This window comes from Pempheris klunzingeri, chromosome 1 (genome assembly GCF_042242105.1).
Source record: "Pempheris klunzingeri isolate RE-2024b chromosome 1, fPemKlu1.hap1, whole genome shotgun sequence".
In the NCBI taxonomy this organism is placed as follows: Eukaryota; Metazoa; Chordata; class Actinopteri; order Acropomatiformes; family Pempheridae; genus Pempheris; species Pempheris klunzingeri.
Window position 1 is genome coordinate 330521 of NC_092012.1, and position 11980 is coordinate 342500.

Consider the following 11980-nt stretch of genomic DNA (forward strand, 5'->3'; position numbering starts at 1 on the left):
TGAAAAGCACCAAGTTAGACAGAGGCTCTTCATCGTCGAGTCACTCAGAGCTACATGGAGGAAGTGATACTTTAAATATGTTCAGCAGCCAACCTTCACATCTAGCGACAGGAAACCATCAAATGTTTTCACTTGAACGGTTCATTTATTCGAACTCGTCTGTAACCAGCTGATCCAGCAGGTAACCGTGTTTATAGAAGGTCCTCTCGTCTTTTAGTATCGTGTTTAATTATGAAAAGCCCGGGCCGGAAGTGTAGCGCGGTGTATTGTGGGTCTCTTGGAGCGGGTGTGTTTCCTGTTTCCTCTCGGTACTGTTTCAGTTCAGAACCAGTGAGCCCGGTCCGTGAGGAGGCCGGAGGGTCCATCACAGCACCGGAGGAACACCGGAGGAACACGGGAGGAGCACCGGAGGAACACCGGAGGAACACGGGAGGAACACCGGAGGAACACCGGAGGAACACCGGAGGAACACCGGACGATGGCCAAGACGTACGACTACCTGTTCAAACTGCTGCTGATCGGGGACAGCGGCGTCGGGAAGACCTGCCTGCTGTTCCGCTTCAGTGAGGACGCCTTCAACACCACCTTCATCTCCACCATCGGTGAGTCCCCCGGTACACCGCCCCGGGGCTGGGGAGGGCGGCTCCGGGAGAGTCTAAACGGTCAGGGAGGGGGACGTGACCTGTGACCCCACTGATCACCGGTATTGATCATCAGTGAAAAGCTCTGATGATGCCGTTATGTCGATGCTCACACACCAGACTCCATTCACAAAAACAGGGATTTAAGCTCACAGGACACAGGAGCTGCTGTTAGTGTGTGTGTCTGTGTGCGTGTTAGTGTGTGTGTGTGTTTGTGTGTCAGTGTGTGTGTGTATTAGTGTGTGAGTGTGTGTTTGTGTGTGTGTGTGTGTTAGTGGGCCTGCGTTATGATGTCACATGACCCTTCACCTGTGATGAACCAGGAAGTGAGCGATGCTGTGTCTGGATGAATGTTCAACGAGATCCCACAATCCTTTGCTGCTGTGGTCAGACAGTCAGCTGACCTGTGTGTGTGTGTGTGTGTGAAAACCCCTTCAGTGTTAAACGACAGTAGAAAGCTCAGGAGGAGCAGCAGACAGACAGGTAGTTGAACGGACCAATCAGGATCAATTCTGAGGATCCTCTGCTGTTAGTTTCCACAACGACAGACAGACAGACAGACAGACAGACAGACGGCTCCTGTGGGCAGGAAGGAAGACGAGCTGTCGACCTTCATATCCGCTGATTCTTGGAAACCGACTCAGAGGCAGGAAGAATGACTTCCTGTTTCAGAGGAACAGCCAATCAGCTGGCAGCGTCACCGCCCACAGCCGACAAAACAAGCGCTCCTCGCCCTCCACAGGGCGGGTGGAGTGAACCACACCAGGCGGTGCTCTGTGTGACCACGTGTCTCTTTTGTGTTTCAGGGATCGACTTTAAGATCAGGACCATCGATCTGGACGGAAAGAAAGTCAAACTCCAGATTTGGTGAGTTTGACTGATGACACTGGGGGGGCGTGGGGGGGTGTGGCCCTGCTCTCTGTGGACTCAGTCTGCTTCCTGGTCCTGCAGGGACACAGCGGGTCAGGAGAGATTCAGGACCATCACTACAGCCTATTACCGAGGAGCCATGGTAAGCCCCGCCCCCGTCTGCTATTGGACAGGTGACGTGTCAATCACTCAGACACTCAGCTCAGAGCTACAGACACAGTGATGTTAGTTAGTTAGTTAGTTAGTTACTGCAGAGCTAGAACCCATAAAATGGTCGCTGGTCCTGTCCGCGCTGCACTGCTTTAAACAGGAAACGCCTCACACTGACAGGATACCACTTCCTGTTTGATGTCACTTCCTGTCTTGTGTTCCAGGGCATCATGCTGGTGTATGACATCACCAACGAGAAGTCCTTCGATAACATCAGGAACTGGATACGAAACATCGAGGAGGTAACCCCCCCCCCCCCCCCGACATCACGTGACATCACAACATGCTGGCCCCGCCTCGTTGACCCCCCCCCGGCGGCCACGTGGTCACGTGACTTCAAAACATCAAAATACCAGAATATTAATGTTTCTTCATTTTTCAGGTGTTGGTGGTCAAATCAACCAATCACATTGATTGATCGGGTCTGTGTTCGCAGCACGCCGCCTCAGACGTGGAGAGGATGATTCTGGGAAACAAATGTGACATGAACGACAAGAGACAAGTGTCCAAGGAGAGAGGAGAGAAGGTCAGTGGGCGGACTGGCCCTTTAACAGTGAAACTTTATTCACATGCACACACAGTGACAGCAGTCAGTACAGTCAGTCAGTACAGACAGTCAGACAGTTCAGACAGTCAGTACAGACAGTCAGTACAGTCAGTCAGTACAGTCAGTCAGTACAGACAGTTCAGACAGTCAGTACAGTCAGTCAGTACAGTCAGTCAGTACAGACAGTCAGTACAGTCAGACAGTACAGTCAGACAGTACAGTCAGACAGTTCAGTCAGTACAGTCAGTCAGTACAGTCAGACAGTACAGACAGTCAGACAGTACAGTCAAACAGTTCAGTCAGTACAGTCAGACAGTACATACAGTCAGTACAGACAGTCAGTACAGTCAGACAGAGTCAGACAGTACAGATAGTCAGTACAGACAGTCAGTACAGACAGTCAGTACAGACAGTCAGTACAGTCAGACAGTACAGATAGTCAGTACAGTCAGACAGTACAGACAGTCAGTCAGTACAGTCAGACAGTACAGTCAGACAGTACATTCAGTCAGTACATTCAGTCAGTACAGATAGACAGTACAGTCAGATAGTTCAGTCAGTACAGTCAGACAGTACAGTCAGACAGTACAGATAGTCAGTACAGTCAGTCAGTACAGATAGACAGTACAGACAGTCAGTCAGTACAGTCAGACAGTACAGTCAGACAGTACAGACAGTCAGTACAGTCAGTCAGTACAGATAGACAGTACAGTCAGATAGTTCAGTCAGTACAGTCAGACAGTACAGTCAGACAGTACAGATAGTCAGTACAGTCAGACAGAGTCAGACAGTACAGATAGTCAGTACAGATAGTCAGTACAGTCAGACAGTACAGTCAGACAGTACAGTCAGTCAGACAGTTCAGACAGTCAGTCAGTACAGACAGTTCAGACAGTTCAGACAGACAGTCAGTACAGTCAGTCAGTACAGTCAGACAGTACATTCAGTCAGTACAGACAGTCAGTACAGTCAGACAGAGTAGTCAGACAGAGTCAGACAGTACAGTCAGACAGTACAGATAGTCAGTACAGTCAGACAGTTCAGACAGTCAGTACAGATAGTCAGTACAGTCAGACAGTACAGTCAGACAGAGTCAGACAGTACAGATAGTCAGTACAGTCAGACAGTACAGATAGTCAGTACAGACAGTCAGTACAGTCAGACAGTACAGTCAGTCAGACAGTTCAGACAGTCAGTCAGTACAGACAGTTCAGACAGTTCAGACAGACAGTCAGTACAGTCAGTCAGTACAGTCAGACAGTACATTCAGTCAGTACAGACAGTCAGTACAGTCAGACAGAGTAGTCAGACAGAGTCAGACAGTACAGTCAGACAGTACAGATAGTCAGTACAGTCAGACAGTTCAGACAGTCAGTACAGATAGTCAGTACAGTCAGACAGAGTCCGACAGTACAGATAGTCAGTACAGATAGTCAGTACAGATAGTCAGTACAGACAGTCAGTACAGACAGTCAGTACAGATAGTCAGTACAGACAGTCAGTACAGACAGTCAGTACAGACAGTCAGTACAGACAGTCAGTACAGTCAGACAGAGTCCGACAGTACAGTCAGACAGTACAGATAGTCAGTACAGTCCGACAGTACAGTCAGACAGTACAGATAGTCAGTACAGTCAGACAGTACAGACAGTCAGTACAGACAGTGAGTACAGATAGTCAGTACAGTCAGACAGTACAGTCAGACAGTACAGATAGACAGTACAGTCAGACAGTACAGTCAGTCAGTACAGTCAGACAGTACAGTCAGACAGTACAGATAGTCAGTACAGACAGTCAGTACAGTCAGACAGTACAGTCAGACAGTACAGTCAGACAGTACAGATAGTCAGTACAGTCAGTCAGTACAGTCAGACAGTACAGATAGTCAGTACAGTCAGACAGTACAGACAGACAGACAGACGTGGAGACACTTTTTATCGTCTCCACAGGAAAACCAGAAGGAAGCGACAGCCGTTTAGAGCCAGCGACCTTTCTGGTCACATGGTTCCTGGCTTCGGTTTGGTCTGGTCACGTTTCCTGGCTTCGGTTTGGTCTGGTCACATGGTTCCTGACTTCGGTTTGGTCTGGTCACATGTTTCCTGGCTTCGGTTTGGTCTGGTCACATGTTTCCTGACTTCGGTTTGGTCTGGTCACATGGTTCCTGACTTCGGTTTGGTCTGGTCACATGGTTCCTGACTTCGGTTTGGTCTGGTCACATGTTTCCTGGCTTCGGTTTGGTCTGGTCACATGTTTCCTGACTTCGGTTTGGTCTGGTCACATGGTTCCTGACTTCGGTTTGGTCTGGTCACATGTTTCCTGGCTTCGGTTTGGTCTGGTCACATGGTTCCTGACTTCGGTTTGGTCTGGTCACATGTTTCCTGGCTTCGGTTTGGTCTGGTCACATGGTTCCTGGCTTCGGTTTGGTCTGGTCACATGGTTCCTGACTTCGGTTTGGTCTGGTCACATGGTTCCTGGCTTCGGTTTGGTCTGGTCACATGGTTCCTGGCTTCGGTTTGGTCTGGTCACATGTTTCCTGGCTTCGGTTTGGTCTGGTCACATGGTTCCTGACTTCGGTTTCTCCTCTTGTCCAGTTGGCGATCGATTACGGGATCAAGTTTTTGGAAACCAGCGCCAAGTCCAGCGTGAACGTGGAGGAGGTGAGTGCTGCTCCGGCAGTGTGGCTGAGTGTTGGTGAACCGTGGACTGATGCTGCTGCTCCCCCCCTACAGGCCTTCGTCACGCTGGGCAGAGACATCCTGGTCAGACTGGGCAGGAAGACGGTCAGTAACACTGCTGCTCGCTGTGGCAACGGTCACTAGGTCAGGTTAAACTAGTTTAGGTCAAACACTAGGTCAGGTTAAATACTAGTTTAGGTGAAACACTAGTTTAGGTGAAAGACTAATTTAGTTTAGGTGAAACAGTAGTTTAGGTCAAACACTAGTTTAGGTCAAACACTAGGCCAGGTTAAACATTAGTTTAGGTGAAAGACTAGTTTAGTTTAGATGAAACACTAGTTTAGGTGAAACACTAGGTCAGGTTAAACTAGTTTAAGTTAAACAGTAGTTTAGGTGAAAGACTAGTTTAGTTTAGATGAAACACTAGTTTAGGTGAAACACTAGGTCAGGTTAAACTAGTTTAAGTTAAACAGTAGTTTAGGTGAAACACTAGTTTAGGTGAAACACTAGGTCAGGTTAAACTAGTTTGGGTTAAACAGTAGTTTAGGTGAAAGACTAGTTTAGTTTAGGTCAAACACTAGTTTAGTTTAGGTCGAACTAGTTTAGTTTAGGTCAAACACTAGTTTACTTTAGGTCAAACACTAGTTTAGGTCAAACACTAGTTTAGTTTAGGTCGAACTAGTTTAGTTTAGGTCAAACACTAGTTTAGTTTAGGTCAAACACTAGTTTAGGTCAAACACTAGTTTAGGTTAATTAGACTGTCGGTACCACACGTCCAACAGTTAGCGAAGTACATTTACTCAGGTAACAGTACTAAAACAAGTGAAGGATTGGATGAGCGCTGATTGCTGGGCTGTGATTGGTCAATGGAGAAGACTGCAGTACACAATGGCAGACAGGACAGGTACTCTGTGTACTCTCTGCAGTACTCTGTGTACTCTCTGCAGTACTGTGTACTCTTTGCAGCACTCTGTGTACTCTGCAGTACTCTGTGTACTCTTTGCAGTACTCTGCAGTACTCTGTGTACTCTTTGCAGTTCTCTGCAGTACTCTGTGTACTCTTTGCAGCACTCTGTGTACTCTGCAGTACTCTGTGTACTCTCTGTGTACTCTTTGCAGTACTCTGTGTACTCTGCAGTACTCTGTGTACTCTCTGCAGTACTCTACAGTACTCTGTGTACACTAGTCTCCTCTGTCCTCATGGTGAGACATAACAGCTGTTCCTGAATGTCGACCAATCACAGCCCAGCGCTCTCGTCCAATCAGCTGTGAGAGACGATGTGTCCTCAGGCTGAGTCTCTCTGACCTCTCGCTGTTTCCCTGCAGAGTGACAACAACCGTCCAGGAGGAGGAAGAGGAGGAGGAGGAGGAGGAGGAGGAGGAGGCGCTGTCAGAATCACAGAGGCTCGCTCCAAGAGGAGCTTCTTCAGGTGCTCGCTGCTCTAGGAAGAGGAGCTTCCTCCTCTTCCTCCTCTTCCTCCTCCTCCTCCTCCAGGAGGACGGCGGCGAGGAGCCCACCTGTGGACACATGAAGAAACAAACGTGTTGATGTTGAATCTGCTCATCTTCCTCCTCCATCTCTTCCTCCTCTCCTCCTCAGCAGACATGTTGAAAATGTTTTTTAAAGAAAGAAAATAGAGGTGATGAAGAGGAGGAAGAGGAAGGAACAAACACGTCCTGTTTGTCAGTTTAACCAACGCTGGCGTGGAGACGCCGTCCGTCCGTCCGTCCGTCCGTCTCCAGAGAAAAGCCTGAAAAGAAAAAACAGAGAAGTCGTTTGTGTCTGAAGATCAAAGCCTCAACAGGATCAGTGAGTGAAGCTCTAACTAGTCTAGTTAGTCTAGTTAGACTAGTTAAGGAGAGGTGAGTCTGTGTGTTTTATTAGTTTATGATCAAGCGTGAATTAATAATCAGAAAACATTGAGTTTCTTTGAGCCTGTACTGGACCCGTTTAATGTTAACTAACCCGCTGTCAGTTATTGATCCACCAGATCAATCAGTGCCGCACAGATCCACCTTAAACCTTTGGTTTAGCAGAAGCTTCACATTAAACGATGACCGGCGGCGGCGTGATGAGGTCATGTGGTTCACCGATGGGGAAAAAAACAACACGTTTTTCTCCAAATGTGCAAACTTAAAATCTTCAGAGTTTTCATCTGAATTTTACTGTTACTGAGGTCATCGATGCCTCATCAGTGAGGTCATTGATGAGTCATTGATGAGGTGTGTGTGTGTGACCACTGGAGGACCACTGGATTAACTGTTAGAAACTCATCGATCACAAATCAATTATCTGTTTCCTTTTATTTTCTGTGAATCTTTCTGTGAATGAATCATTTGAGGACAGAAGGAGGAAACAGAATTATTGATCTGCCATTTTAATGATCAGCTTTATATATTTTACACCATCTAAACTGATTGTGTGTGTTCGTCTCCGTCACTCGTCAATAAATGGCCTTCCTAAACATTTCTATTAACGGGTGAAACACGGCGCCGATCACCTGACTTCAGCGTTTTTATGGGACTGATCAGGATTGATCAGTCACTTATTGATTTGTTTGATGTGAAGACGATCAGATTAACTGATGTTTGTTTACAGACTGTAGAAGTATTATCCTGATCAATATGATCAATATCATCACTGTTGTCATCAATCTCCTCCTGCTACACCCTCAGTCATCAATCATTTGACTTTCAGACTTTCTTGATTTGATTACAATACAGGAAGTGATGTCATGTTAAAAATCAATTAATGGGTCAGAACCAGAAAGTTAATTATTTTCTAAAAAGACCTAATCAATAGTCAGATCAGGTCTTTTTAGAAAAATACTTCCAGTTTTTGTCTTAATTTTCCAGTCCTGACTGATCAATCAGATTATCAATCAGAGCTGTTTGCCGCTTTTTAGCTGTTATTTTGTTCCAAGTGATGAAAGAACCTTAATTAACTGATTAATTAACCCATTAATTGATTTTTAGCATGACATCACTTCCTGTATTGTAATCAAATTGAGGAAGTGAAATAAAAGTGAGAAAAGAAGAAACATTTGTTGTCTTGGAAGCAGAAATCTGTTTCTGGGAACATGTTATAAACAATCAGCTGATGAATATCAGATAATTGATCAATAACAGTGTGAACAGGGAGCTGAGCAGGAGGCCTGTGAGACGACACATTTGTCTTTGTTTTACTGTAAAAGTCAGTGTTTTTTGAATGAAGTCTGGTTTGTACGTTCTGTTTGAACAGTGAAGGAGAACTATGCAAACTGAAACTGATCAATAGTTTTTGTGACTGATCAGACGCCTGCTTCACACAGATGATCACATGTATTGATAAACAGAGGAGAACCAGAGCTGTATAAAGATGTTAAGAAGAACATTTTCAGAGAAATATTACATTTATACTTAAATCTTTCTTTTCATATAAAACATGAACTGATTTCTTTAAATAAACATTTTATATTTGTGAGTTTGTTCATTTCCTGCCCGGCAACAAGGTGACTTCAGTAGAGACAGAAAACACACGGCAGAGCTAAAGGGGACGTGGCCGCGTGACGTCACCAGCCAAGACCTCCTCTGATTGGTCAGGTTCAGACAGGACCCTCCTCTGATTGGTCAGGTTCAGTCAGGACCCTCCTCTGATTGGTCAGTGACCCTCTTCCTGGTGTATCTTCCTCTAAATGGACCATCACTGACTACATGAACGTCCTGCTGTGCTGAAGAAGACTGTAAACTAGAGACTGAGAGCAGAAACTGTTCACTGAGCTGGTAAATCAGGAGAGAAGTCTCCTCATTTCCTCATTGACCTCCATCCAATCAGACTTCTGTTTGGAGCAGGTGGAGTCGCCCCCTGCTGGACACTAGAGAGGAAGCAGCTTTAAGGCTCTTCAGCAATAACACACACAGATCAATAACACACTCCTCCTGCTCAACTGACTGATCAATATTAAAAACTAGTGAACACACACACAGCTGACTGAGTTCCTGTGTGACCACCAGGCGGCGCCACAGTCCCACTCTAAAGCTGCTCCAACACTCAGTGAGGTCATACAGGTGGAGCGTGTCCACGTCTGGACTGTGGACCAGGACTGTGTGGACCAGGTCCTGGATGTGGTCCAGACTGTCAGACCTCTGGACAGACAAACAACATGGACTTCATCTGATGGGAAACAGCTAGCCTAGCTTAGCACAGTAAATGGAACCAGAGGAAACAGCTAGCCTAGCTTAGCGCAGTAAATGGAACCAGAGGAAACAGCTAGCCTAGCTTAGCGCAGTAAGTGGAACCAGAGGAAACAGCTAGCCTAGCTTAGCGCAGTAAGTGGAACCAGAGGAAACAGCTAGCCTAGCTTAGCGCAGTAAATGGAACCAGAGGAAACAGCTAGCCTAGCTTAGCGCAGTAAATGGAACCAGAGGAAACAGCTAGCCTAGCTTAGCGCAGTAAATGGAACCAGAGGAAACAGCTAGCCTAGCTTAGCACAGAGACTGGAAAGGTAGAAAGTATCAGACTTACCTGCTGCTTGTTCACTGATCATAAATGTACAGAGACACTTTGGGTTTAGCAGCAGTTAGCACTGAAGCTAACTGTTAGCACTGAAGCTAACAGGACACAAACAAGACAGCTCTTCAGATAAACTCTAGTTCTGAACAAACTCAGGTTTATTTTTCAAGTAAGAAAAGTGTCAGCAGACGCTCAGCTGTGGATTATTTACACACATGTACAGTTAGTCCAGCTGACCTCAGACCAGCTCAGACACAAACCCGTCGTCCTCGCAGACGGACGCTGGATTAGCACAACAAACAACTACAGAGAGGAGCTCCACAGTGAGAGGAGACCGTACAAACTAACAGGCAGTATTTACAGAACTCATTGTACCGCACGCCGCTGGAGCCCAGCAACATAAATAAGAAGAAGTCAACTGTGTTGGGCTCAAAATCAGACTCAATCCAAGGGAAACTCCACAGTGCAGCAGGAGGCAGACAGACCTGCAGACAGACAGACAGACAGACAGAGAGACGTTTTAAAGACTACTGAAGTGAGTGTGATAAGATAAACACTGGATCAATATGTGATGATGTTAACACAAAGATCTTCTAATACAATCTGTGTCGGAGTCAGTTCACTCTGCTGGATGCTCCAGTGTGTTTACACGTCATGATAATAAAGTTCATTCAAATGAAACTTGAGAGATTGTTAAACACTCATCATCACACTGGGTGACAGTTGGAGCTCTCCCCAGTTAAAAAGGCAAAGAAACCAGGTTCACAACAAGACACCTGAACACCTGGACCGTCCTCCATGTTCCTCCACCTCCACCAGGAGCTTTATTTCTCCTGCTGATCAGAGTTCCTGCTCACATTTAGCTGGTTTGGTCCTTAAACTGATGTTGGAGCTTCTAACAGGCTGCGTTTCTTCTTCTGCTGCTTTAAATGTGTCTCTAACAGGATCTCTTTGCCGTCTGTCTGTCTGACTTCCTGCCGCCTCCTCTGCTCTGAGCTGCTCGGCGTCCGTCAGAAACAGACCAGGAGAGAATCTTTAGCTCCGAGACGCTTCTGGGGGTCTGAGGGTGAAGTAGAGGGGACGCCATCAGCTCAGGCTGCTGACGCAGACGCTGGCGGTGGGATTTAACCTTTACACCTAGACAGAGCCGTGCTGGTGGTACAGGTGTTTCAGGTGGTACAGGTGGTACAAGTGTTTCAGGTGGTACAGGTGGTACAAGTGTTTCAGGTGGTACAGGTGTTTCAGGTGGTACAGGTGGTACAAGTGTTTCAGGTGGTACAGGTGGTACAAGTGTTTCAGGTGGTACAGGTGTTTCAGGTGGTACAAGTGTTTCAGGTGGTACAGGTGGTACAAGTGTTTCAGGTGGTACAGGTGGTACAAGTGTTTCAGGTGGTACAAGTGTTTCAGGTGGTACAGGTGGTACAAGTGTTTCAGGTGGTACAGGTGGTACAAGTGTTTCAGGTGGTACAGGTGTTTCAGGTGGTACAAGTGTTTCAGGTGGTACAGGTGGTACAAGTGTTTCAGGTGGTACAGGTGGTACAAGTGTTTCAGGTGGTACAGGTGGTACAAGTGTTTCAGGTGGTACAGGTGTTTCAGGTGGTACAAGTGTTTCAGGTGGTACAGGTGGTACAAGTGTTTCAGGTGGTACAGGTGTTTCAGGTGGTACAGGTGTTTCAGGTGTTACAGGTGGTACAAGTGTTTCAGGTGTTTCAGGTGGTACAAGTGTTTCAGGTGTTACAGGTGTTTCAGGTGGTACAAGTGTTTCAGGTGGTACAGGTGTTTCAGGTGTTACAGGTGGTACAGGTGTTTCAGGTGTTACAGGTGGTACAAGTGTTACAGGTGTTACAGGTGTTACAGAGCGACGGTGGACTCACAGCACGTCCATCCGGTCAGCTGACTCAGACGACGGTGGCCGGGCTGATGACTGGAGCTGCTTTCTGAGGACAGGAGGAGGAAGACGAGGAAGAGGAAGTGATTTTGATGATGACATCATCATGTGTCACCTGACCTCCAGGTATCTGCCTCACATTCATTCAGCTGCTCTGGTTTTGAAGGTCATTACTGAATCAACAGTGACTGAACAGGTGAACAGGTGTACTCACAGGTGAATTGTACTGGTTGTTGAGGTGCTGTTTGTTGGAAGAGGAAGAGGAGGAGGAGGAGGAGGAGGAGGGCTGACTGGGGGGGCTGGGCTCCTCCGGCAGAGCCTCCTGGAGGTGGGACGAGACGCAGCCGCTGTCAGAGCCGGTGGAGCCGGAGAGACAACGAGACGAAGATCCTGAGCTCTCTGTGGCTGAAGAAACACCTGAGATCACACCTGACAGACGGACCAATCAGAGCTGAGATCACACCTGACAGACGGACCAATCAGAGCTGAGATCACACCTGACAGACGGACCAATCAGAGCTGAGATCACACCTGACAGACGGACCAATCAGAGCTGAGATCACACCTGACAGACGGACCAATCAGAGCTGAGATCACACCTGACAGACGGACCAATCAGAGTCAGGTTTACTTACTCATGGAGGGCTGGCTGCTCGT

The 11980-nt window shown here is 47.0% G+C and overlaps 2 protein-coding genes across 2 annotated transcripts in view; one reads left to right on the forward strand and one right to left on the reverse strand.

The window, feature by feature from the left end:
- Nucleotides 1-368: 368 nt before the first annotated feature.
- On the forward strand, nt 369-8403 carry LOC139198572 (ras-related protein Rab-8B). Its single transcript, XM_070827465.1, has 8 exons — nt 369-602; nt 1448-1508; nt 1593-1653; nt 1886-1963; nt 2158-2247; nt 4860-4925; nt 4998-5048; nt 6270-8403. Exons 1-8 carry the CDS (start codon nt 479-481, stop codon nt 6387-6389), a joined length of 651 nt encoding a protein of 216 aa, XP_070683566.1. The 5' UTR covers nt 369-478; the 3' UTR covers nt 6390-8403.
- A 1167-nt stretch (nt 8404-9570) lies between these two features.
- plekhg4 (pleckstrin homology domain containing, family G (with RhoGef domain) member 4) overlaps nt 9571-11980 on the reverse strand; it is a 23479-nt gene continuing 21069 nt past the window's right edge. Inside the window, 4 exon segments of the mRNA XM_070831188.1 lie at nt 9571-9920; nt 11310-11368; nt 11538-11752; nt 11959-11980. The exon segment at nt 11959-11980 is cut by the window's right edge and continues 79 nt beyond it. Of these exon segments, the coding sequence (XP_070687289.1) occupies nt 9779-9920; nt 11310-11368; nt 11538-11752; nt 11959-11980 (438 nt within the window). The 3' untranslated portion in view covers nt 9571-9778.